Source organism: Trachemys scripta, chromosome 8 (assembly GCF_013100865.1).
Source record: "Trachemys scripta elegans isolate TJP31775 chromosome 8, CAS_Tse_1.0, whole genome shotgun sequence".
Lineage (NCBI taxonomy): Eukaryota > Metazoa > Chordata > Testudines > Emydidae > Trachemys > Trachemys scripta.
In genome coordinates, this window is record NC_048305.1 from 1,925,408 (window position 1) to 1,951,375 (window position 25,968).

At 41.5% G+C, this 25,968-nt stretch overlaps 1 protein-coding gene across 2 annotated transcripts in view; it reads left to right on the plus strand.

Moving 5' to 3' along the window:
* The window catches only part of RNF145 (ring finger protein 145), a 62,314-nt gene that overhangs the window by 17,645 nt on the left and 18,701 nt on the right, over positions 1-25,968 (plus strand). For both annotated transcript variants that reach the window (XM_034778600.1, XM_034778601.1), the window contains exons 3-4: positions 11,024-11,132; positions 20,664-20,755. In XM_034778600.1, the coding sequence (XP_034634491.1) occupies positions 11,024-11,132; positions 20,664-20,755 (201 nt within the window). The remainder of the gene's footprint in view (positions 1-11,023; positions 11,133-20,663; positions 20,756-25,968) is intronic.

Sequence of the window (25,968 nt, forward strand, 5' to 3'; positions counted from 1 at the left end):
GTATCAGCTGCAAACATTATAAATGTAGTATCTATGCCATTATCTAAATCATTGTTGAAGATATTGAACAGAACCGGACCCAGAATTGATCCCTGCAGGACCCCACTCAATTTGTCCTTTCAGATTGATTGTGAACTACTGATAACTACTCTCTGGGAACAGTTTTCCAACTGGTTTTGCACCCACCTTATAGTAGCTCCATCTAGGTTGTATTTCCCTAGTTTGTTTGAAATGGTCATGCAAGATAGTATCAAAAACCAAGATATACCAAAGTCAAGATATACCACATCTGCAACTTTCCCTGGTAGTGTGTGTGTGTGTGTACATATATATCTGTACACTCACATATACTCTGTCCTACACTGTTTTAATGGTTATGCCTTTCTGCATGTGAATTTTTCTCTAGAAAGAAAAGTATTGATCTCTCTACTAGACTTTTTTCCTGTCTGGCAAACTTACCTGATTTGCCTAAGCCATTGTCATTCCTTTGCCTAATACACCAGAAGTAGTAAAATCATGTGGTAAAGGTTGAACAACATGTACTGCACATACATTTAAGAAACTCAGAAGTAACGCTAATACAAGAGTATAGTACATTAATTTCCATGATAGTCCTTGTTACTATAATACCAGTGAGGGTAATTAACCACTGGAACAGATTACTGAGGGATGTGGGAAATTCTCCATAACTTGAAGTCTTTAAATCAAAACCAAGTATATTTCTAAAAGCTGTGCTCTGGTTGAATCGCATGATGATGAACTAGATACAGGAATCTCTCTGGGTGAAATTGATGGTCTGGGCTGTGCAGAAGGTCTGATTATCTAATCAGAAATGGTCCCTTCTGGCCTTAAAATCTACTTAATCACACTTTAATATTGTCTCTCTCAAGTTTTTAGTGCACCCATCAATTGTCTGTTGGCCAGATAGTAATTAAAGGATGGTGGCACATACTTCTGCTGTTTTGAAATCTTGATGTACATAATGAACGAGTCTTAAAAATACAGGCTGAAAGTTAAATACACTAGGACTCTAACCCAACTTCAAATGGAAAATGAAATTAGTTTGGAACCATGCAGCATGAAAAGCAGTGCAAATAATTCAGTCTGTTTAGGTCTTTTCATAGCACAGAAGATTCAGATCTCTAATCTTATTTTCTATTTTAGCTCATCTAAACTTTTTTCTTCAAAGTTGAAAAATTATATTAATTATAAATAGTACTTGGGGATGTGACCCCCATAGGGGAGTATTAGGCCCCTATAACTCTCCATAGAGACCTTTGTCAATGGTTTCAGTACTCAGGGTCAGGTCCTGGCTGTCTTTATCCTCCCCTTCATGCCATCCTATAAAAGAACATTGCTATACCTGCTGGGAGACTGCATAACAGCAGTTGCTGGAGAGGCAGAACATGGTGAATCTGTTTGCAAAGTACTTAATTATCAATATTGATGTAGCAATTCTGGGGATCACTAGGGCCCCTGTATATTACTAGAAAAAAGCTGTGCTAAGAAACAGGTTTTTTAGAAAGGCTTTAATTAAGTTTCTTCCCAATGTGGACAGTAAATGTTTTACTGAACATTTTTAAAGACTCTTTTAACTAAGTTAAACTAGTCACACTGGCAACAAAACTGTGCCAAGTTGAAATGGTTTCCTAGTACAGTCTTGGGTCACATAGACCTGCTATTTCAGACAGTGCTAGTTGCTCCTGCCAAAATCTCCCAAGTTTATCCTCCCGCAGTTGAGCAGTCAGCTGCTTCTATTTGCTCTTCCTTGATGAAAGACGGAGGAGTGGCAGAAGCCATAATGTGTTTCCCCTAAAAGGACTGAGATGTGATGGGAGGCCTGTAGCATGCTGGCGGGCAAATAGTGAGTCAGCTGAAGATAAGAGAATAGGTATTGTCCAGAGCCTTAATCTGTAATCATGGTGTGATTCTGAATTATGGTCATTATTGCACTAATATAGTGCACTCCCAAATTGCACTAAATAACTCATGTTTACTTGCTTAAGAGTGAACATGCTTACGGTAGGAGATCAGGGAATGATTTAGGGCAGAGTTCTACCCAATGGTGAATTCTTTGCCATCCAAACGTTAAGTCCTGGGAAAGACCGAGTCACTGATAAGAGTTTAAGTTCTCAGGCAAATGGAACATATAAATTTGTGATATAAAGTAGTAGTATGTAATGGCAACTTCCTGAACTGTCGTTATTACCTTAATCACTCAGCCAATAATATTAGGTGCATTTGTGTAGAGGGTTGAAAGGAGGAGAAGCCATCTGAACTCGCTGTTATCCGATGCTGCTGTACCATTTTCATCTCCTTGTGTCTAGGCGAATATTAATTTAATTACTGACCAGACTTCTCTGCCTCTCCCTAAGGGTGCCTAATGCTCTTGCAATGTAAGGGTACAGATCACACCCATACCCACCCTCTTATCCACGGCTCCAGGCTGAGAGGGGAAGCAGAGTCAATCTACTCCCAAGACAGATTTCCTCCCAACAAATAAAGGCTGCAGGATTGGGGAAGCATATCTCATATCCCTGCTTCTTTCTAACGTATTCAGATCACTTCAGTAAACAGAAAGGTGAAGTCTTGAACCGATGCACATTTATACAGGTATCTTTACTTTTATGTTCAGGCAGGATTTAGTTAAGTGAGTAACAGAACTAATTTGCAACTGTTCTATTTTAAAATATAGTTATTTTTAAGTAAAGACCAAGTCATAAGACTGTGTTCATCTTATTTTTTTTCTTCCAAAAAATTCCCTGTAGTGTTGTCAAGATCACTTGCTGTTTTGAGCTCCTTGGATAAAGGACCTTATATGTTGCAATTAACAGACACAACAGAAGGGCTAAAGAATTCCTGCCACACTCAGATTTTAGCACTCTCTTTTTTTTCTTCTTTCCTTTCTCAGTATTGTGGATTGCCAGACTGTTACTGCTATTCCAGTAGGTGCTCCAGGCTTCTGCTGAGCTGGTCTCTCTGCTTGGTGTTTCCTTTCGATAATATTTCCTAGTACAAAGTTTAGGTATTTATATTGCTGATACTTGTCAATACATTTTTTACACCTTCTTAACAAAGAAGTTCTGCTTAAAAAGAGACTTGGAATCATTTATAAACCTTTTGAGTTTTCATGGTTACTGTAACATTTTGAGTGCTGGTCCAGAATGCAGCAGCCCATATTAATTTAAGTACCCAGTCAACAGAACCATCATATCTTTTCAGATCCCTACTGTTGCTTCACATCATACTGTGTATTGATTTCAAATGCATATTTTTTTAAAGATTCTCTTGGGTTGTAATTCACGAACGAGCAACCTTTTAATACTATAATTTGTATACGAATAATATATTTTCTCAATAGTCCAACAAGATCAGAATCAACAACCAAATTGATGGTTGAAACTGCTACTTTAAGCTTCTGTGCAACATTTAGTTCTTTCCTCCTACTTCTGTTCAGAGTGCCCAGTCTGTTACAGCTTTAGAAACCAAATAAACCTTTATTTTCTGTTACTTTTGATTATTTTAATCATGTTTTAGTGTTAAGCTCTCTGCCATATCCTGGTGACATGTGCAGTGCATTTTGTTGAACTAATCATCCCCTGGCATAGTTCGGCTACTCCCACTTGGTTCTTTCAATAATGACCCAATTTGCCATCCTGGAAGTTACGCCTGTCATGAGCCAAAGGCTCCGTTGTAATAAGAGCCTGCGTTCCTTAATTCTCTGTCATGGAAGAACTGTGAGATCTCTCGGAAAGAATCCAGCAAGGGAGATAGCCGATTCCCTTCATTGCCGGTCATCCGAATAAAGGAAATGGAGTACAGTGCTAGTTGGGCTTTTTATTTTCAAACAGATATTTGAAATGGTTGAATGACACGAAATGTGTTTGGATAATTAGAACAGGAAGACCTAGTGGCATGTATGATAGTTTGGATAGCCGCTGTATGTACTGAAGAGTTTATATGTTTATAAAATTGAGAGTTTTTTGCATGTCGGCATGGCCGTGTGTGTATTTGTCAGTATATTTTCTGCATTGTGCAAAGTAACTGACAGTACCAAGAGAGCAAAATATACACTTCGTAGCTTGAACGACACAAACGTTGCATGATCGTTATATTTGATTGGGAAGCCTTTCCTGATATTTTTAAAGATAAAGTGTGTTGATTCTAGATTTATGAGGCTGTCTGCCAAAAGATTACTTGGCTCATAAATGAGCTGATTTGTGGTTCCCTAATCTATTGAACTCTTGCATAAACTTTTTTTTTTTTTTGAAGGCGTTCTTTGGTATTGTTTACAAAGATCTTGGCTCCCAGTATGTGTGTGAGAAATTTTAAAAACCAGCATGCTAACACTGAAGAATTATTTAGTTAACATGGGCAGGAGAGTACAGAAGAAGCTACCCCTGTTGCTACTGTTGTTGGCTGGCTGGTAGGGGACACTGATATGGATTTTGGCATTATATCTAGTCTTAGTGGCTAGATGTGTGGATTAATTTCAGCTTTGAGAATTTTTCATGAATTGTGCCTATAGGTCATATCTAATACAGGAGATTGTCTTGCACGTTAATGGATATGCTATATGACATTGCACTTAAAATTCTTTCAGCTTCTCTGTTAGAAAAGCAGGGGGAGGGATAGCTCAGTGGGTTTGAGCGTTGGCCTACTAAACCCAGGGTTGTGAGTTCAATCCTTGAGGGGGCCACTTGGGGATCTGGGGCAAAATCAGTACTTGGTCCTGCTAGTGAAGGCAGGGGGCTGGACTCGATGACCTTTCAAGGTCCCTTCCAGTTCTAGGAGATGGGATATCTCCATTAATTTTTTTTATTTGTATTTTGAGGGAAGGGTCAGCAGGGGATATATTTGTCTGCCAGTTATGAAGATCCCATCTTGCTGGGTTCTGGTAGGGACTTGTTCCTAGTGGTCCAAGTGGGGTGTAAAGGAGAATTAAGGTGAGATATGAAGAAAAAGAATGGTTTGTTTCTATTATTTTTACATGAGTTCAATTAGTGGGATTAGATTCATAGATGTTAAGGCTAGAAGGGACCACTATGATCCTCTAGTCTGACTTTCCTGCATTACACGGGCTGTAGAATCTCATGCAGTAAATTGTACATCAAGCCCATAACTTCTGGTTGAGCTCTAGCACATCTTTTAGAAAGACATCCAGGCTTGACTTGAAGACTTCAAGTGATGGAGAATCTGCCACATCCACAAGTAAATTGTTCCAGTGGTTCATTACCTTCACTGTTAAACATTTGTGCCTTATTTTTAAACTGAATTTGTCTAGTTTCATCTTCTAACCATTTGGATGTTATTTTCTGCTAGATTAAAGAGTTTATCAGAAACCTCTTCCTCAAGTAGGTACTTCTAGACTGATAGTCACTTCTCAACCTTATTTTGGATAAAAGAAATAAACTGATGGCTTGTCTACGCTGGCAATTAACAGCGCTGCAACTTTCTCGCTCAGGGGTGTGAAAAAACACACCCTGAGCACAGCAAGTGGCAGTGCTGTAAAGCACCAGTGTAAACAGTGTCCCAGCTCTGGGAGCGACGCCCCTTGTTGAGGAGGTGTTTTCTCTCCCAGCGCTGCGCCGCGACCATACAAGGCATGATAAAGCGCTGCCGTGTAGACTAGCCTGAGCTTCTTAAGTGTTTCACTGTAAGACTGTCCTCTGCAATCTACTCGTGAATTGGGCTGTCATGAGTTAGTCATCTCATTTTAGCGTAACTCGGTAGAGTGCAACTGCTATACAGACCAGCAGTTGAGTTTTCCATGCTTGCTGTCACTCCATGTCTGCACCGGCACTAGATTCGGTCATGAGACACAGATATCTGATGCCTATCCTGTGGTTCATAGTGTTACAACTCACTGCCACAGGATGTTGTGGGGCAATTTGTCAGTTCCCCTGAGAGATTGGAGGCAGAGATCATCTAGGCCTGGGAAATTCATTTCTTGGAAAGAATCCAAGCTGCTGTGCAGTTACTTCCTGGTTCCTCTAAACTAAAGTATGGCTCCTTCTCATCCTGACAGCTGTGTTGTTGTTGTTGTTGTTTTTTGTGGAGGCAATGTTTCTTTGACGTGGCTCTGCAAAAGCAACCACCAAGAGATACTGTTCTTTCTTTGAGAGAAATACTATAAACTCCTTAACTGACTTTTATTGTGTAAAGTTTCCATGCACAACCTAAACCCTAACTGTTCCAAATAATTATTGGAAATGAGCAAAATATATTTGAAATGTAACCATGCAAAAAAGAGGAAATTAAAAAGGTTCATAAACATAACATGTAACTTGAAGATACAGTTTGAATTGTGTTAAGTGTTCTAAAGGATGTAGTAGTATGCAGCACGTCAAAGACTTTGATGCCTGACCCTTCAAAGAAGCAAAGGGCTATAAATAATTATATGCATCTGTGAGACAGTGACTTGGACACAACTTACTTGTTCATGGTACACAAAGAGAGAGATGTTGAAAGGCAAACAGTGCGGTCTGTGTAGTGGAACAGTGAATGTTCGACTATTTAAGGGTATTTATCTGTCTAACCAACAAGTTGTAACAGAGGTCATGCATGGCTAGCTAGTAATGTACGTTATTTTCATTTAGCGGCGTTTAAACTGTTCTCCTTGAGTCTTTTAGTGATTTCTCCATTTTTTTTCTAGTATGTTTGGGGCGTGATTGTGGCCCAGCATGGAATGGCAGGGAAGTCAAAGTGAGGATACAGAGGGGACCCCAAATTGTCTGATTCTGCCAGGGCTCCTGGGGAATGCATGGTGCATTTGCTTTTCCATCCATTCAGGGAGTGTTAGGCAAGGTTACAATAATATATGTTTATATGTTGCCCATTAATATGCAAATATTTTCCAAACTAGTAGGTAGATGCTATGTGCGCAGAATCGTTTCAGGGTTTAGGGCATCATATTTCCTTCCTTTAGAGAAGGTGACACTCATAATAGCAACTCTGATTTTTGCAAACTTATCCATTGTCACTGAAAGTAACGCTATTATTAAGACTGCAACATCCAGTACTTTAATCCCCAAAATGACCTCCTTTAACTCTTATTTGAAGTAGAATGTCCTCTGCATCATAAATTTAACACTTATATTCAGAAAAAAAGGAATGAAATATTGTTCTTCTGATTTGTCTACATTTGCAATCACCCTCCTCTTCCTTGTAACAAGCCAACCTGTTAATGAATCGTTTATATTTTTGTTTGTCAGAGGCATCACAAATGGTAATGATAATGTGCAGTTCTGGGAACAAGGCCTCTACTGCAAAAATGTGAATATTGTCATGTGATGTGTTTTAAAATGTCTGTTTTCAAGCTTCAAAATGGAATTGTAAATAATGAAATGAAAAAGAAACTACTTGATATTTTTTCCCCGTCAAAAAATAATTATAGCAAATGCAAAAACTGCATAGAAATTAACACTGAAATTCTGGCCTGAATCCATGAGCTGCAACATTCATCACTAAAGCTGCTGCAGCAATCTTGACTCTGCTGGTTTGCTTACCAATTGCAGTGCATTGAGGACCATCACTATTTATGGCCTTTAAACCAAGGATCTCCAAACTCTTACGGTCTGGTCTTTCCTTTGATTTGCACTTGAATTTCATTCTCCTCCTTGAGGTGTCTGTTGGCTTGTCTTCAGTACCAGGAGAAGTCGACCAAGGTTGCATTACTCCAGCTACATGAATAACGTAGCTGGAGTCGATCTAGCTTAGGTAGACTTACCCTGGTGTCTTCACTGAGCTGCGTCGCTGGGAGATGCTCTACGGTCAACTTCTCTTACTCGTCTTTGGGAGCTGGAGTACTGGAGTCGACCAGAGAATGCTCTGCCTTTGATTTAGCGGGTCTAGTGAAGACCCGCTAAATCGATTCCCTGCTGTAATTGATTGCAGCAGTGTGGCTCTCCCCATAGTGAAGACCAGCCCTGTGGGTCTCTTCTCCAGTTAATGATTTGGAGTTGTGATCACAAAGGGAAGAATGAGCACAGTATGTTCTACAATATTCCAGCACAACAGGGATGGATTATGGATGCAGTGACTGCCTTAGTGCTGAACTTCCTTGCCTTTTACAAAATGTACTATAGCACTGTTCAGCTGTAGCCCTAAAACGCTGTGCTACAGTGACTTTCATACTCTGTCGTCTGTTTCCATCTCTTTGCTCCTAAGAGCTGAAATATGAATGTGGTAAAGGACAGAGCAGATCTTCTTGAAGTAGTTACCGCAAAGGAAGACTGCATCCCAAGGTGAAGGGAAAAGCTTGTGGGATTTAGGGTGAATCAAGTGAAAAGGGAGGGTTTAAGACCAGTATCTTCTTCTCCAAGTCTCACTTTAGAGTGGTACAGCAGTAGCTTAACTGGCCAGCACTACTGAAAGTGTTAACCTCTAATTGCGAATTGGAGGAATTAAGCGAATGAGACTAGAGAGCTTTGCCACCTTTTTGTCACCTCAAGTCCCCAGAGCATTTGAGAACCAGGAAGGCTTGTTGTAGGTTTCTGGTTTGCTACTGTTACCTTAAACGTTGTTTGGATTGTGGTGTTTGATACTGAGTAAATGTGGCAGAGGTAAACAACTTTTGAAACAATATAAACACATTTCCAGCTGAAGTCACCTTCACATCTGTCTTTGAATTTTGGTAACCTGGTGTGCCCCTCTTTGACCTTAACATTGGCTACAGAAACACACATCTGCTTAGTTTTTGTATCCAAAAGAAAGCCAAAACTTGTTGCTTGGTCTGTGGGATTTAAGCCAGGCATGCCAAATATTAGGACCCTTCTTCCAGCTAATTCTTCTTGGGGTGACATAGGACAGTTAAATGCATGTTCTGCCTTAAGGAATGATGTTGCCCAGCAGTCCTTGTGGTTACTGTTCATGTGTTTGGTGAGAGAGGAAGAGGTGGAGAATAGAGAAGAAGTTAAACCTGATAAAATGTGATTTTTTTTTTCTATTTAGCCAAGAAATAGAAGACATGAACATTTGTTTGCTTTATTAATTAGACGTATGTAGCTCATCTAAAGCATCCTAATTGCTGTAAGCAAACTGTTTCAGTGCCAGGCCTCAGGCTCCATAAATAGCTATATTTAATTGAACTTAAAGCTCAAAAGAAAAAAAAATCCAGGGGCTTTGTGGAAATTGTGGTACTATAGTCCTGTTCCTGTTTGCAGTAGGGAGCGTAAACCGTGCCTTGAACTTTAAAAAAAAAAATAGCAGTTCTCAAATGAACGTCTCATTTATCATAGCTTTGTGTTGTTAATACAAGATTCAGGAAATTTTGGAAAATTATAATAAACTGCTCTGCTGTTACAAGTGTAAATTTATACATGTATTTTTTTTTTAATTGGTGAGCAAATAAGTTTTATCTACCTGCCCTTACATGGAATAAGGAAGTTTTACATGCCTGAATGGACTGTTGATTGCTTGGTATTTTATGGGTTGAAGTTTTTTCTATGGGTTCATTGCCAGCTGTGTTGTGTGTTTTTTTTTTTTTTTTTTTTTCAGTGAGTGCACTTTTACTAGAGCTTTATAGAGATGGACCACTGGAGGTTGGAAATACTAAGTAGCTGGCAGTTGAGGAGAATTGGAATGTTTCTACATAAACATTTGTCTTAGTTTGGGATTCCATCCTAATATTAAATATTGGGACATACCACATTGGTAGATTGTCTGATAGTAGCTAATTGTTATTGAACTACTCGTATATATTCTTAGAATATTTATTCAAGAATCTCAGTGCTGTTTCATGCTCATAATTATCTTACGACATACTCAAAACAGCATAATCAACTCTAGTTAAAAAGGTTGTGACCAATTAAGGAATTTGCTAAGTAGATAGATGATATTTTAAAACAAATAGCATTTACTGAATATCTATGATCTGTGTGATGAGCCCTTCTAAAGATGTTTTGTTCTTAGCTGCTAGGAAATCCTTTACTCTTGACAGATTTGCTGAATGGATTTTAGTGCCAGTCACTTAAGTTATTAACCTCTGAAATTAGGGTCTCTGTGGCAGAGAGCTCAAAACGAAGGACAAACGACACCATGCGGTGTGCATAGGATTCCTGCTCTCTGTCCCTACAGTCTTTGGGGAAATACTAGGGACTGCCAAACATTAGATACTTATCACTGAATCCCTGAAGAAGCAGGCTTTGCAATGTCTGCTTTATTTTGGCATCCTGACGGAAAGAGGTTTGAAAAGGAGGCCCAGCAACTTTTTTGCTTTGAGCTACTCACTAGCCAGGCTATGTTCTTGAACAGTAAAGCTTTGTATTCATTGGGAATTTTTCTCAATTCCTGCAAATGCTAGACAACCATTGAAGTAACTGCAATGCAAACCCCAAGTGGAGGCAAGGAAAGATGTAATTTGCTCCATTGGAGCATGCCCTTGCGTGATACTATACCAATTGTGAATTTGCCTGAATTCGAGCAGTGTAGAGAAGAACCTACATTTCAGTCTCAAATTGTGATATTAAGCAGGGATTTCAGATGTGAAAATGGATGGTGAGGGAACTGAAGTAATTTACAAGTTTAATTTTGCTTAACATACAAATGAAGGTTTTAAATGTATCCTATGTAATGCATTACAATATTTACACTGTTGTAACTTGATGACTTTGTGAATGTGGTGGATATATTCACTGATATATATTGCCTACAATGACGGCATTTTGCTTATGTTAGTGCTGAAATTTATCTACACTTAAATATGTGTGCCCAAGAGAAGAGAGAAGCCTGGACACACACATCTTTCTCTTGTCTTTTTTCATGTCTCGCAGTCACTTTCTTTTGCCAAAATATCATGGGTCCGTTTCACCATTGATATAAGTAGATGCAACTTGACTGAAGTGAATGGAACTGTATGCGTGTATGACAACTACGTGTTTTTCCTCTCTTGTATCCAGGTGCATGATTTAAAAAAAAAAATTAAAAAAAAAAAAAATCCTGCAGTAAGAGAGAGTGATGTCTAAGTTGTTGTTTTTTTAAAAGACATCAGAGGTTTTATTTCAACTTCTGATTTCTGCTCCAGGTTACATCTTAAGTGTTGTGCTCCTAACCTTACCTAGACAACACCTGGTTCAGCTCTACCTGTACTTTCTGACTGCACTGCTGCTGTATGCTGGGCACCAGATCTCCAGGTAAGAATGTGTGAAATTTTTCACATGACTTGGTTTTCAAATCTGAAAAATAATGTAATTAATATTTTGCCAGTAGTAGCCACACACAGAGGGGAAGGTCTGTGTTTTTCATTTAGCTGTCTGGAATATATCCTGTCTTTCCTTATGTTGAAAAGAAGTTACAGGATTAACACCGATTCTGCTCCATTACCGTTGGAAGATGTGTGGGGCCTGCTCTTTTAATTGACTTCAGTGGGAGTTGGATCAGGCCCATAAAGCCTTTATTTTAAAATCCCCCATAAGTCTTTCCTAGCCATCACAGGGAGTCTGTCTCCCATCCAATATGAAAATACATTGCTTTTGTGATGGACATGATTTCTGTTGGACCAAGAAGAGAGAGTACCTGCATCTCTTTGAGTTTCACAAATGTTTTACTAGGAGGATAAGACATATTGTTCCTTTCAACTTGCTGGTGCCTAGACAAGGGAGAAAGTGTGGAATAAAGAGCCATAGAGAGGGATAAGTGTAATAATAGTGTTGGAAGCTTTTAATACGGGAATATAAATTTCTTCATCATAAATTATATTGTCCATTATTTTACTTTCATAAGTCAGTAGTTCTGATTAGAAATCTTACAGTAATAAATAAGCACGCCAAATACGTGTGGGTCTAAAATGTAAAGTGAGATGCAGTGGACAGGTCAGAGGCGATACAACCAACCAAAGTAAATCTTCCATTTTATTGTTTCGGTGTTGCTGAATATATTTAGCCCAAAATAAAAACAAACTCATTTTGATTAAAGGCTTGGATTGGAGCCTGAAAAACTATCATCTTGTTAGGAGGCTTCCCTGAGAAATATCTCAAGTTTGGAATTGGATCTGATCCTTTTGATGCCCAGTGGTGGAAAATATTTGAAAACATCATATTAAATTGATTTGTATAAAATGGTAGGTTTGTTATTTTAAGTGGTAAAATTGTTGTTCCAGCCAATGCTTTGAAACTGCCCTTTTGGTTAAATCTGTTCATTGTCAAGGAAAGTTTAAATAGAGGTTTTGGGGCAGTTATAAAGTGTTGATGTCATGGCTGTTAGGGTTTCCTTTAATGGTGGTCTGAATGTGGGGGAGAGGATTGTGGTCTCATATTTCCTGGGTAGGAAGGAGGATGGCTTCCTGATTATTCCCCTGGGAATCCTGAGCTTTTCTAGCTGTCGTTTGCAGACGTTTGTCCTAGTATTTTAAAGACTGTATTTACTTACTAGAGAGAGAAGCCTAACTTTGTTTTAAGATCCCGAGTTTAAATCAGAAGAAGGATGCTAATATGACATCCTAAATGTGCATGCTCTCTCGAGTGTTTATCCGATGCAGGTGTGCTTTTGGTCCAGAGGGCGTGGAGATAGAAGATTCAGAATGAGTGCCTTCACTTCCGCAGCCTTGAGCTTTGGTCTTTTAACCTGAAAAAAGGGGAAAGAGTGCATAAACTTCAATTTATATACAGTCTTGGGCATGGCCCCCTACTGGAATTTAATTCTGATTATTTTTTCACTGTAATTTTTGAATTTTACTATATCAGCTTATGAATATTGTGACATTTAGAAGTCATGAAAATGTACTGTTTGAACCATTAGTGTACTGGTACTCGGCTCCACAAATCTATTAGACAATTCCTAATAACGAGTTAATATGCAAGATTTTCATTTAAATGTTGTTAGGACTGCAGATTTGCCATGGCATTTTTATCAAAAAACATGGAGTAGCCCAGTCCTCTGGGATTGGGCCTGGCTTCCCGCTCTGGGCGTTGTGACCTGGTGCACAGAGTTGCTGCGCTACTCAGGTTTCGCCTGGCTGCCTCTCCGTTAAGGCAGGTGGGCCAAATCTGAGCAGCGCTGTAACCCTGCTCGCCTGATCACAATGCCTCTCACTCAAATTTGACTTGGCGGCTCCCCTGTCATGATGGAGGGTTAACCAGGCCAAGCCAAACTTGAGCAGCACTGCAACACTGTGCACCCAAGTTCGCCTCTCTGTGTGGGCATTGCAAGCCCAGCCTCTTGGAGCAGGAGTTGTCACAGCAGGGAAATCCCACGCATTCACATGCATATGCACACAAAACTTGGACAAATGGGAAAATCATGCTATCCTTGACTGTTTTCTCCACTGTGACAAACCTGCAACCCTAATTTTTTACTTTCGCTGGCATTGCACAGAAAACAGGCTCCGTTTTAAAAATAAAATTGGATCAAATCAACAGTCTAGTAGTAGAGCAAAGTCTAGCCAAATGAAGAGCCATGTTGGGGTCCTGAGCTTGCTGGCAGAGCTAAAGTGTGGCTTACTGACATTCTCGAGCGAATTTACCCATTCCCATGGAGCAGTACGGTCTGGTTTTGGTGGGAGTTTGGTCCAGTCATCCTTGACTGGTGGCAGGCTCCCCACAGCAGCCTCTGACAGTAATAATGGGAGGACCACCACTTTTAGCCCCTCCCCTCTTCCTCCCAAAAAATGTTCAGATTCAGCCAGGGTCTTTTACGATAAAAGAACAGTATGAAGTTGAAGTGTGACTAATGTACAAATATGCTCTGTACTGTACATATTGTCACTTTATTGAGCATCCAGCTTGCTTTTTATATTGTCTCGTAGACGTAATGTACTAAAATTACAAGAAGCAGGTATTTAGACTGTTCTTTCAAATATTCTAGCAGTATTGTTTAGTTTTAAATGGTTTGAATAACTTGGTATTGAATCTACTGTAATTCATTAGCTGGCATGCTGTTTAAGATGGGTGAGGAAGTAACGCTGGGGAACTACAAACACAGCATGGTTGACAGACCATTTAAAATGTGAAACAGCAGGATTTACTTAACATCAGCTGGCATTCTTGACGATGTTCAGCCTTTTGGAATTTTTGAATCACTGGAGAACTTCTGTTTCCAGTGCTGCTGTTCCACTTCAGGAATAACTTGTGGTTAAGGCACAGGACTAAGAGTCATGACATCTGGGTTTTATTCCTGGCTCTGGTTTCAGATTTCCACGTTTTTGTGTGACCTTAGGCAAGTCATGTAACTTCCTAATGCCTCAGCTTCCCCATCTGTAAAGTGGGGTGATGTTAAGAGGGGGATTGAGGGTTGATTCAATACTGTTTGTAAAGCATTTGGAGAGGCACTGCCAGACAAAAGGTGTAAAACATAGTAATGTGTTTAGTGAGAACAGTCACCATCATGGTAACTCCTGGGTGTCTGTAAAATAAAAGCAATAATAAAGGATAGATAATAGGACAGAAAATATCATAATGCTGCTATATAAATCCATGGTATGCCAGCACCTTGAATACTGTGTGCAGTTCTGGTCACCTCATCTCAAAAAAAGATATATTAGAATTGGGAAAGGCGCAGAGAAAGGCAACGAACAGATTAAGGATATGGAATAGCTTTTGTATGTGGAGAGATTAAAAAGACTGACTTTTCAGCTTGCAAAAGAGACAACTAAGGGGGGATATGATAGAGGTCTATAAAATAGTGACTGGTGTGGAGAAAGTGAATAGGGAAGTGTTATTTACCACTTCCCATAACATAAGAACCGGGGTCACCCAAAGAAATTAATAGGCAGCAGGTTTAAAACAAAAGGAAGTATTTCTTCACACAACTCAGTCAACTCATGTGGAACTCATTGCCAGAAGATGTTGTGAAGGCCAAAATTATAATGAGGTTCAAAAAAAACCCCAGATAAATTGGTGGAGGATAGGTCCGTCAATGGCTATTAGCCAAAACCGTCAGTGATGAGACCCCATGCTGAGCATCCCTAGCCTCTGATTGCCAGAAGCTCGGGGTGGGGGGGTGTCACTCAGTGATTGCCTGTTCTGCTCATTCCCTCTGGGGCACCTGGCATTGGCCACTGTTGGAAGACAGGCCACTGGGCTAGATGGACCATTGGTCTGAGACAGTCTGGCCGCTCTTATGTTCCTATCCAAGCTAACCTGAAAGGCAGATTCACAAGCCCCCTCATGAAAAATAGATGCTCCTCTGTTTCATACACAGTTACATCAGCCTCTTGCACAAACATTATACAATCTTTGCCTGGAAATTTCACTGGGATGTGTGCTTATGTTAAAGAAAGGAACCCTGCATCATTTCATACGCCTTGTTTTTCTGTTGTGCTGTGATTCTGTCCCACAATTGGCAGCATTGAGAATTATGGGGTTCCAATGAGTGGGGGAAATAACAAGCAGGAACTATTTGTTATATCCAACTTAATTTGTTTTTAATATGACACAAGACATGAAACCTAGAGTTGTTTTTTGGTGGGATTGTTTGACGTTAATTGAGGAGACTGATTAGCCGAAGTAAATGAGTGGCATGACACAATTAGGCCAGATAACCGCTGTGTGTTATGGCAGTTGACTACAAAGCACCTTTGTTAAAAATGGAAGAGCCTTTCTTGCATGTATGAGAATATAAATGTATGAGTCAAATATAAGCATTATCTGAATTGTCCCTTTGTTTAGAAAATAGGTTATTCTTAAGGCTATGTCTTAGTCATGGGTATTTTTAGTAAAAGTCATGGACAGGTCACGGACAGTAAATGAAAATTCACGGCCCCTGACATGCCCATGACTTGTACTATATACCCCGACTAAATTTTGGGGTGGGAGGGTGACCTGGGGCACCGCAGGTGCTGGGGAGGGGTAGTTGGAGGGTCTGGCAGGCTCCCTACCTGGCTCCGCACCTCCCCGGAAGCAGCAACATCCCCCTTCCTCAGCTTCTAGGCGGAGGTGTGGCCAGGCAGCTCTGCGCGCTGCCTCTGCCCTGAGTGCCAGCTCTGCAGCTCCCTGGTCATGCCGCCGCCTAAGAGCTGAGGGATGTTGCTGCTTCCGGGGAACCCCCACCCTGAGGTAAGCGCCACACAGAGCCCTCACCCCCTCTTATGCCCCAAATCCCGGCCCTGAAGTTCGTCCCACACCCAAATTCCTGCTGTGGGGGAGGTGCAGTGGCCCAAGACTTCCCCAGCAGCGGCTGGTCCGGAAGGTGACCAACCTGCTCAGGTAGCCCCTGGGCCAGCCGCACCGATGGCTGCAGAAGTCAAGGAGGTCCCGGAAAGTCACAAAATCCTAGCAGCCAGTTGATTGTGAGTGGCTTTCTTTTTAACTTTCTAACCTGAATTGGCTTTAGAACTGCATTCCCAACAGCAGTAAATCTGGAAATCTGATTTTAGCTTTATATTTATGTCCTAATTTTCTAACAAAGCTTATGAGACGTTTCATTTAATAAGAAAATAATTGTTTTTACACTATTCCAGTAGAATGAACAATTGAGAAGTTAAAGGTGCAGCTTAATAAAGCCTTAATTGATCAAAATTGAGTGCACACACTCAGTCCAATCAGCATCTTTGTATAGCACTGCAGCTGTTCGTGGCCTCTTCTGAATATCTGTACCAGAAGATCATTATTCTTGTGCTGCTAATGTAATAAGAAAATCACAGCTTTGATGTTTCACTACTTTTGAATAAGAAATTAGGATTCAACTCCTCTACAAATACTTTTTAAAAATTGTGCTACAATTTTATACTTTAGTACTTTACAGATCTGTTACGCTCTCATGATATAAATTATTTTCCTTCAAATGTTGCTGCAGTTGAGCCTGTAGAAAAATGACTCAAAGGAGATCTGATGCATTATGTGTCAGTGTGGGTCTATTGTAGGTGCACATGCATCTGAGCTCAGTCTCTTGAATAGCCGTGTCAGTCATGGCCGTGCATGTGTCCTGTGCCTTTGTTCTCCCATCTGAGTACATAAAGGGTATAGGGCTTGCAACCCTTCCTCAGTTCCCTCTTACCACCCACAGCAGAGAGAATGAACCCAGTGAGTGTCTGACCAGCTACTCCCTTCAGAGACCTTTACATTGTTGTTGTTTTTAATCAGGTTTGTTGAGACTTTGCGCGCTCCCAATCAAAGGATGTTTCCAAAAACCCCATCCCCAGTGACCCTGTTGAACATTGGTGCGAGGTGCTTTGCACCAACCACCATGCCTAATGGTAGATTCCAAACGCTGCCCGTCCTGCCATGGGCTGATCCTTATAGGGGATAATTGCTAATGCATATTTTGCCTAGGGGAGAGCTACATGTGCTCTGTGTGCAAGTCCTTTTCTTCAGGGTCTGCAAATCCAGGGTTGGTCAGCTAGAGCAATCCGCATGGGTCACTTCAAACCCAGAGGTGATGGTCACTACCAGAACAAGGCCAAATAAACCAGCATTGGACAGCATTCCTTTGAGGGCAAATCATACCCCAGGATCAGGCAGCAGAAAGAAGGAAAAGAGGACTCTACTAGAGCTGACACTGACATCTTAGACACTGACCACCTCTGTGTTTGATGAAATCTTCAGCGCTGACAGCCCCAGGCAACAAAGCCAGCACCTGTTCCCACAGGTAAAGGGGACACTGACTCATGCAGCTAGACAGAGCTCAAATATAGCTCCAAAACTGAAGGGAAGTGCTGGAAGGAAAACATCACTCCATCAAGGACAGAGCTCCTAAGTCCTCAGTCAGAGCTGGGGTGGATCAGGGAACCAGAGATCTGGCACTGCCCTCAATACTGATATCCGTGAGAGCCAGGCAAGGGCCCAAGATATACACTTGAAGAATCAGTCTCCTCCCAGAGACATTTCGAGGACTGAAGAGGTGACTGGCACAGGTATCATATCACCCCACAGCACCGCTGTTCAAAGAAGAAAAGTATTGCTTCTCACCAGCATTGAGCAGAGAAGAGGAAGTGTGTATAACTGGTGTTGGGAAGAGAAGGACACATGTTCTTTCTAGAATCCTCTAGATTTCTTCTCCATCCTCATGTATTTTAATGCAGATTGTCTAAAGAGCCCCATTTCAGTGTACTTGGCACGTACTATGATGCTTGAAAATCTGCATTGAGCAAGGGCTGTCACAGATGCACAGAACAGATTTTTGAAGTGTTTGTTTTACTACTTGAAATTAACTTCTGAATTCCAGAGACCTTTTTCAAATGAGAAGGTGAATTGCAGGGTGGAAGCTTAGCTGTTTATCAAGTAGGGATAGAGCTAGAGTATTTCTCCATGTTTAACTGGCACAAGCTTGAATCCTTGGGCATAGTTGCATTAAAGCAGTGTGAATGTGTTGGATAACTAGCCCTGAGTCACATGCACGGTCTTTGTTGAAGGGAAGGTCTTTCATTTGATTTGGAGATATCTGTTAGGAGGTTGCTTTTGCTTTGACTGGAATGACTGCTGTATTGTTCCAATATGTCCTTTTTATTTGGACGTGCTAAATGTTCATATTCTTTCTGTGGAGGTCCACAGATCTGTTACCATGAGTACTTCCTCCTGCTTCTGAGGCAGAACCAGACTTGTCAGTCACTGACAGCAGGGAATGCCCCCCATCCTGAAGTTCCCTCCAGGTTTTTTTTTCTGCCTCCCCAGCACCTGGTGGCTCAGCCAGTCTTCCTTGCTGCAGAGCTTTTCCGAAGGAAATAGCAAACTTTATTTCAAATGTTTAGGCTAACAGTTTGGTTTAAGTGTGTTTAGTTTCCAGTTGTATCCCAGGGCTGTTTTAGATTTTTTTAGAAGACTGTCCTCTCAGCTCTACTCCTCTTTAGGTATTTGCAGTGGCTGGTGCCACTGCAGGCTTCAGGGAGCAAGGCAGGCCATGAAATGCCAGAGGCAAAATGAAGGGTTGGTCTAGGTGACGTCACCTTGGCCAACCAGCACAGTTGGAGAGACTGGATCTGCCCAGCAAGATGCAATGCAGACCTGACAAGATTGTATCAGGCCTCCTTCCCTGGCAGGAATGGAGCCAAAGAACTGGGTCCAGGGCAAGCAGCCCATTTACCCCATCTTTGTTAAAGGGTGAAGCAGGCAGAGCTTCAATATATTTTCTCTTTTAATTTGCACTGCCATGTTCCATATCCCCATCTTTAGTGGAAGAATACTTACATTGGACTTGTGCACACTATCCTGTTCTTAAATAATCCAAAATGATCATCTACACCAGTGGCTCTCAAACTTTTTTACTGGTGACCCCTTTCACATAGCAAGTCTCTGAATGCGACCCCCCCCCCAAATTAAAAACACTTTTTAAATACATTTAACACCATTATAAATGCTGGGGGCAAAGCGGGGTTTGGGGTGGAGGTTGACAGCTCGCAACCCCCCATGTAATAACCTTGTGACCCCCTGAGGGGTCCCAACTCCCAGCTTGAGAACCCCTGATCTGCACCAATGACAATAGAGTTAGGTTTGATGAGTGTGTGTTTACATATGGGTATATGAATTTGTTCCGCTTCCCTTTAACTATACATATTCTACTGAGGGAGCAATGCAAATCAATCAATCAATAAATACAAAGAGTGACACAGATACATAAACTATGTACATCAGGTTATTTCAGCTGTCCATTACTTGTTTTTATGAAGCCCTGTGATAGAAATTGAAATGTTAACATTGTTTGAACTTCACCTGTTACTTAGGTTTAAAAACAAAAAAGAGAGAAATTAGACGAGATGGGGAGAAATGAGGGGTGGGGTGGAGAGAGAGGAGTGCCTTCTAGTTCTTCCACAAAGAACAAAAACTGGCTGGTTTCCTATAACTTTGACCTCTGCTTTTCCTAAGTGGTCTGCTGCTCTTGAATCATGTACTTCGGATGTCTTCAGGTGCTCTCTCCTTCCATGCATACTTCAGTTGGTGCAATGCATTCTTGTTGGTCAAGGTAGGGAGTGTTTGGATTTTCATATACCAAACTGAGGAAATTAACTTTCACCACACAGAAAGGAAGCGAGTTACTCATGCAGGTGATGAAAATAAGTTATTCTCTTAGGTTGGAGTTCTTGAAGACAGCCACATGTGACATGTAGTAGAATATTTCAGTCCAAACCAGCAATGCTGGAATACTATAGGAGGGGAGGGTCATATGACAACTGAAACAAAAACTGGTGCATTATACATAATATGTTAACGTAGAGACGTTCACCTTGTTGTAAAATCTTTTCTGTTACCCTCCCCTGCTTGCTGGGCTGCATGCCCAAGTTAAAACTACTCCGTCACTCATTTAACTTGAGCACCACTCATTACAATACAAGTTTTGAGAGTTCTGCGTAAACTTGTTAATTTAGGCTGTGATTCAGCAAGGCATTTAAGCTGGTTCCTAACTTTAAGCATGAGTAGTCCTTTTGAAGTCAAATTTGATTTGACACTTTTCCATTTAAAGAGACAGGTTTTAAAGGGCACAAATGACCATTTAGTAAAAGAGCTGACAGCAGTTTCACCAGCAGATGAATTGGAAGGACATTTTTGCTCATCCCTCTAGTTACAAAACTGCTTGACGTGGAGGTGGGAGAAGAAACACTGTGATGGACAGAAAAGAAATATTTAAATAGATGTCACTGAAAAGTGAAGTAGTCCTTCAGTCAGCAAATGGTTTCTTTCCAAAATTTTCTTGTAACTTCAGTCTGTTAAATACAGGGTGCAGCAAAGGGGCATATTATATGAAGTAAACTCCTTTCAAGCTGGTTAGAGATGTCTTCATATTTTGTTTTTGTTCATCAGGGATTATGTTAAGAGTGAGCTGGAGTCGGGATATGAAGGGCCAATGTATTTAGAACCTCTCTCCATGAATCGTTTCATGACCGCCTTAATAGGTAAGTGCAGCTTAAACATCTAAGGGGTGGCAGGAATAACTACTTGTTTCTAATTCTCATCCTGATCTCTTCTACATGCACCTTTTTTTTAATTTCTTGGTACTGAGTGTCTCTTGGCATTATAGGTTTTTAAATAATAATAATATGTACTTTTCCATTGAGAGGATTGGATCCATGCGGCCTTATGATGTAATTTCATTTACTACAACTTTACTAATAAACACATTCCCTTGGGTTGCAATTTTGCTTATAAATTAAAATCTTCACTGTGCCTGTTTACCTTAATATTAGATTGTAAAAGTTTTAGTTTCACTTGCTTTTTCATGTAACAAAATGAACCTACTAAGTTGTTGTAAAGACCGATTTTGGCATGCTAACCTGTGCTGTGGCCTTCTGACTTTGATAGCACATTTTTGTTGCTTCAAGAGAAGTCAATCACTGGAGGCTTCTATCAAAAGTGCAGAGTGTTTTTTTATGTATACCTACAGATGGATTTTAAGCCTTTTCCATAACGGAGATTAGTGTGGCTGAAAATTTGCCCAGGAAATAAAAATTAATTTAAAACAGTTGATTTACTGAGAATGCTGGTACTGTACATGTTTTTTTTTACTTTTGTCTCTGGCTCCCTGGAATGTGTTGGGGGAAGATCTGAGCATCTCATCTAGGGGCAATGGGTCCCTTGGTTCAGTGCCCAAAGGCAGGGCTGGAGCAGTGGAGAATGCTATGGTCTGTGTTGCCTTCAAGACTAAGTTAATAAAACCCAGTATGTCTGTAGTTGCCACCCTTACAGTTTCACTTCCTAAAATTAATTCTCCTCCCTTCCTGTCTCGCTGTTTGACTAGCTCTCTGACTCGCTGGCTCTGATTTAGAGTCAACAGTGTAATTCTGTTTGAATTCCTCACATGGAATTTCTACAGTGCCTTCCAAGTATTAACAAGCATGTATGCACAATCAATACTTCTGTCTTTAAAAGTGCAGAACAAAAACATTTGTTCTCAACAGCCCTGTGGGTTAGGCAAGCATTATTCCCATTATATAGAGCTAGGGAAGCTGACATACCTAGAGATTGAGAGATGTCTTCTACCATGCAGAAGTTTGTGTAGGTGGACCTGCAAGGGTGCAAAAAACTAAATTCGGAGTGCCAGTAATATTATTTCCCTAGTTTTGACTGAAATGCAGAGGTTAACTAAGCTTTACTTGATGGCTCGTGAGCTATTCTTTCTCAAAAGTGTTACTCATAACAGCAGATGTGATTTTCATATATGAAGATCCCTTTTTCTAACACTGTGTAATTTTTCCCATGATGAACTTTGACCAGTAAAGAACATGTTTTGGTATTAAGGTCACTGAGCCCTACCACATTTCAGTGGGAGAACTTAGGAATGTTTACAGCGTGTGTTCATAGAATGATAGAAAGTCAAAAATCTTTTAAGACAGACCCTCTTCAATTCCTCTTGCTAAGGTCTAAGGATTTCATCTACAGTAAAAGCTGTTTTATCTGGTACTTCACCAACTGGAAAGCTCTAAAAACCAGCATTTCTGATCTTCATTGAAATTCTGGTTTGTAGTCCAGTTGGCGTGGGGCCAGCAGGCGGTTAGGGTGCGGTGCGGCACGCAGGCTCTGGGAGGGAGTTTGGGGGTGCAGGGTTGGGGAGTGGAGGCGGGTGCCTGATCCAGGGGGCGCTCACCTCAGGCGGCTCCCCGCAAGTGGTGACCTGTCCCGGCTGCTCCTAGGCAGAGGCGCGGCACGTGGCTCTGCGTGCTGCCCCCACCTCACCCCGAGCGCTAGCTCCACAGGTTCCATTAGCTGGGAACTGCGGCCAATGGGACGTGGGGGGGGGAGGCACCTGCCGGCGGAGGCAGCACACAGAGCTGCCTGCCGTGCCTCCACCTAGAAGCAGCCAGGACAGGTCGCCGCTTGTGGGAAGCCGCCCGGGATGAAAACCCCCAGATCCCACTCCCCAACCCGCTGCCCCAAACTCCCTCCCTCTTAATTAACTGGCATTTTTCACTTCCTGGCACCCCTCATACCTCCAACATGCCGGATAAAACAGCTTTTACTCTATTTACTACTTCGACTGTGGAGACTCAACTGCTCCCTGTCTACTTGCAGCTGCTATAAAAGGAAAACCATGTCTGAGATGTGTAATGGGAACCGAGGCTGGCTTTATACCGAATGTTACGGCTTCCAGGATGTATATGTTTAATTTGTGCATAGGTTATAACCTGTAAACTGGTCCCTGCCTCAAAGTCGTTTATGATCTAATCTAATTTACAATTACATTTAAATTTATTTATGTATAGAAGTTTCTGTAGACCTCATGTCTGCAGGGTTTGTAAATGGGCTTTCAACAGCCATTTCTTCCTGCAGGCCTGTGGCTTAGGCTGACCACTGCTGACTGAGATTGCTAATCTATGCCTTAGTGCTGCAAACGGTATCATTTGAGGGTCGCCTCGTGTATAAACATGACATCCCATGAGCATGTTAGCTTTGGAATTCTCCCAGCTAAGTGGCTTTGGAAACTATGCTGCCCACAACATTAATCTTCTTAAGATGTAACCCCAATAGTGTGTATTTATTTTAACCACAGTTAAAAAACTGTAATGGATTAATGTGGAAGAAAGGGAGAATTTGTCGGCATCAGCCTTTTGTGGGGAGGTGGAAGGAGGGAGTAAAACAAAGACAGTTCTATATTAGAAAGGATTTGGAGGAAAAGTTTACCATGTCAGCTTGCTTACAACAAGTCTGCCATTAGGTCATGAGCTAGACGATTCAGGTTGCAAAAACTGTGCAGAAGTCTTGGGAGCAGAAAAATGGTTTTGTGCTCTGAGCTCAGGCACTCCACAGGAGACAGCCGTCCTTCTTCCCTACTGTCTCCTTCTCTGAAGAAGAGCGCTTAAATTCTGCAGGAGACAGGGTACACAAGCACTGCTCTAGTACATCACTCAGCCCATGGTTTCCAACTTTCAGAATGCCAGTGGGCGAGTGGATTTGTTGATGGTTATTAACAGTTTGTTGGCACAGTCTGTTCTTCTGTGTTTTGACATTCAGAACAAGTGCCTTTCTTTTGACTAATTATATCATTACCTTATGTTGTCAGTGGTTTTTATCACATAATACCACCTCCCCAAGATAATCTGTGTCTTTCCAAGTTCTTTCTATCTCTCTCTATAACTATCTTTAACATGGAATGGGGAGTACCTTTTCATCAAAAGTCCTGTCATAGATCTTTTCAGATCCTCCCTGAAGGGGTAGACAAATGGCACGACACTGATTTGAGAGAGCAGATCAGAGCCTTGAGATAAAGTACTCCGTTTATTTAATTTGGTGACATGCAGCCTCCCTCCTGTGACAAGTAACTTTCAGTCAGTGCTTAGATTCCAAAGGTGGAAGAGGAGACTGCTGGGTATTCTCAGGGAGTTAGCATAACATTGATTTGCTGCATGTTGATTAGTAAAGGAACATGGTTGCACTCCTTTCTGTTAGATGAGACTTAGATCTGTGGTCCTGCCCTTCAAAATCATGAGAGATCCAGTGACATTCTTTATAAGAGTATAAGGCTACGTCTACACTACAGACCTTACAGCAGCACAGTTGTACCGCTGCAGCTGCGCTCCTGCAGGGTCTCCCATGTAGCCACTCTCTCCTGTCGGCATAATTTAACCCACCTCCAGCGAGTAGTGGTAGCTATGTTGGTGAGAGACACTCTGGCACTTCTGTTGGTCAAACTTACGTTGGTCAAGGGGATGTTACTTCACACTCCTGACTGACAAAAGTTTTACCGACAAAAGTGCTAGTGTAGACAAAGCCAAAGGGGACTAAACCGGTGCTGTGGCAAAATTTCACTGTAGATAATTACGTCATGCCTATACCCGAGGAAGTATTGGTGTTAGTTTTGGTATTCTTTTGTCTACAAAGCTGGGTTGCCTTAGTTTCTATGAGTCACAGTAACTGGAGTAAATCCAACTGTACAAGCAGCTGAGTAACCGAAAATTGTTAATGCGCAGTGATGTGCTGCCAATAGTTGAACCAGGGCTCCCGCAAAGATTTTTCTCCCATCTGCTAACAAATTTCATGTATTGGGGACAGAGGCTGAGAGTGGGTTACGGGGAATGGACAGAAAGCAGGAAAATGATGAGGGAGGGACTTGGGGGTCTTCATTGTTTCCTTTATCCATTTAAAGGAAAATATTCTCTCAGAACCACAGTCAAGGAAGGGAGGCAGCATGACCAGGCAAATATATTAAGTTTACTTGCTGGAAATGTGATATTTATGTTCCTGAGAAATATACTTTGAGGGTCTAGCGCAAAGTGCAGCTTGAGAGCAACTTTCACGTGGTAAATTAGCTCCCCAACTTTCACAATAAGCCATAAATCAAGCAAATCCCATTTCGAAACAAGCCAATCCCTAAGAACCCCAACACTCTGACTAGTTCCCCCGGCGTGCAGTCTGGGACTGTGGTGGACCCGCTGTGCACCCCCGATTCCCCCCTCCCCCCCGCCCCTGCTTGCCGAGAGCTGATCCAAAAAAAGAAGCTACAAGCCAAAAACTAGCCAACAAGCAACTCACAAGCCAATTAAATCAGAAATCGGGCTTGTTTTTGGCTTATGTTTTCCCCTGCAGGTTTGGCATGTCTGCTTGAGAGGTGTGTGCAAACCATAGAATCCTAGGAATGGTGTACTGGAAGGGACCTCAGTAGATCATCTAGGCTAGCTCCCTGCAATGAGGCAGGACTAAGTGTTCTCTAGACCAGAAGTTCTCAAACTGGGGGGCATTTCGGAGGTGCAAGAGGAGCTTTGGGGTGGGGTGGGGGACTTGCTGCACACATTTTACCCACAGCAATGAATAGTCCAGGAGTCGGCAACCTTTCAGAAGTGGTGTGCCGAGTCTTCATTTATTCACTCTAATTTTAAGGTTTTGCGTGCCAGTAATACATTGTAACATTTTTAGAAGGTCTCTATATGTCTATAATATATAACTAAACTATTGTTGTATGTAAAGTAAATAAGGTTTTTAAAATGTTTAAGAAGCTTCATTTAAAATTAAATTAAAATCCTTCTACACCCCCACCCCACCACTGAAAATCCGCTTGCGTGCCAAAGGTTGCCTACCCCTGGAATAGTCCATGCCACTCTTACTTCTGTGCTCCTGCTGGGGGTGGTACCTGCCTTCAGCCGCTGCTCTCCTGCTGCCCAGCCAGCAGCCGCTGCTC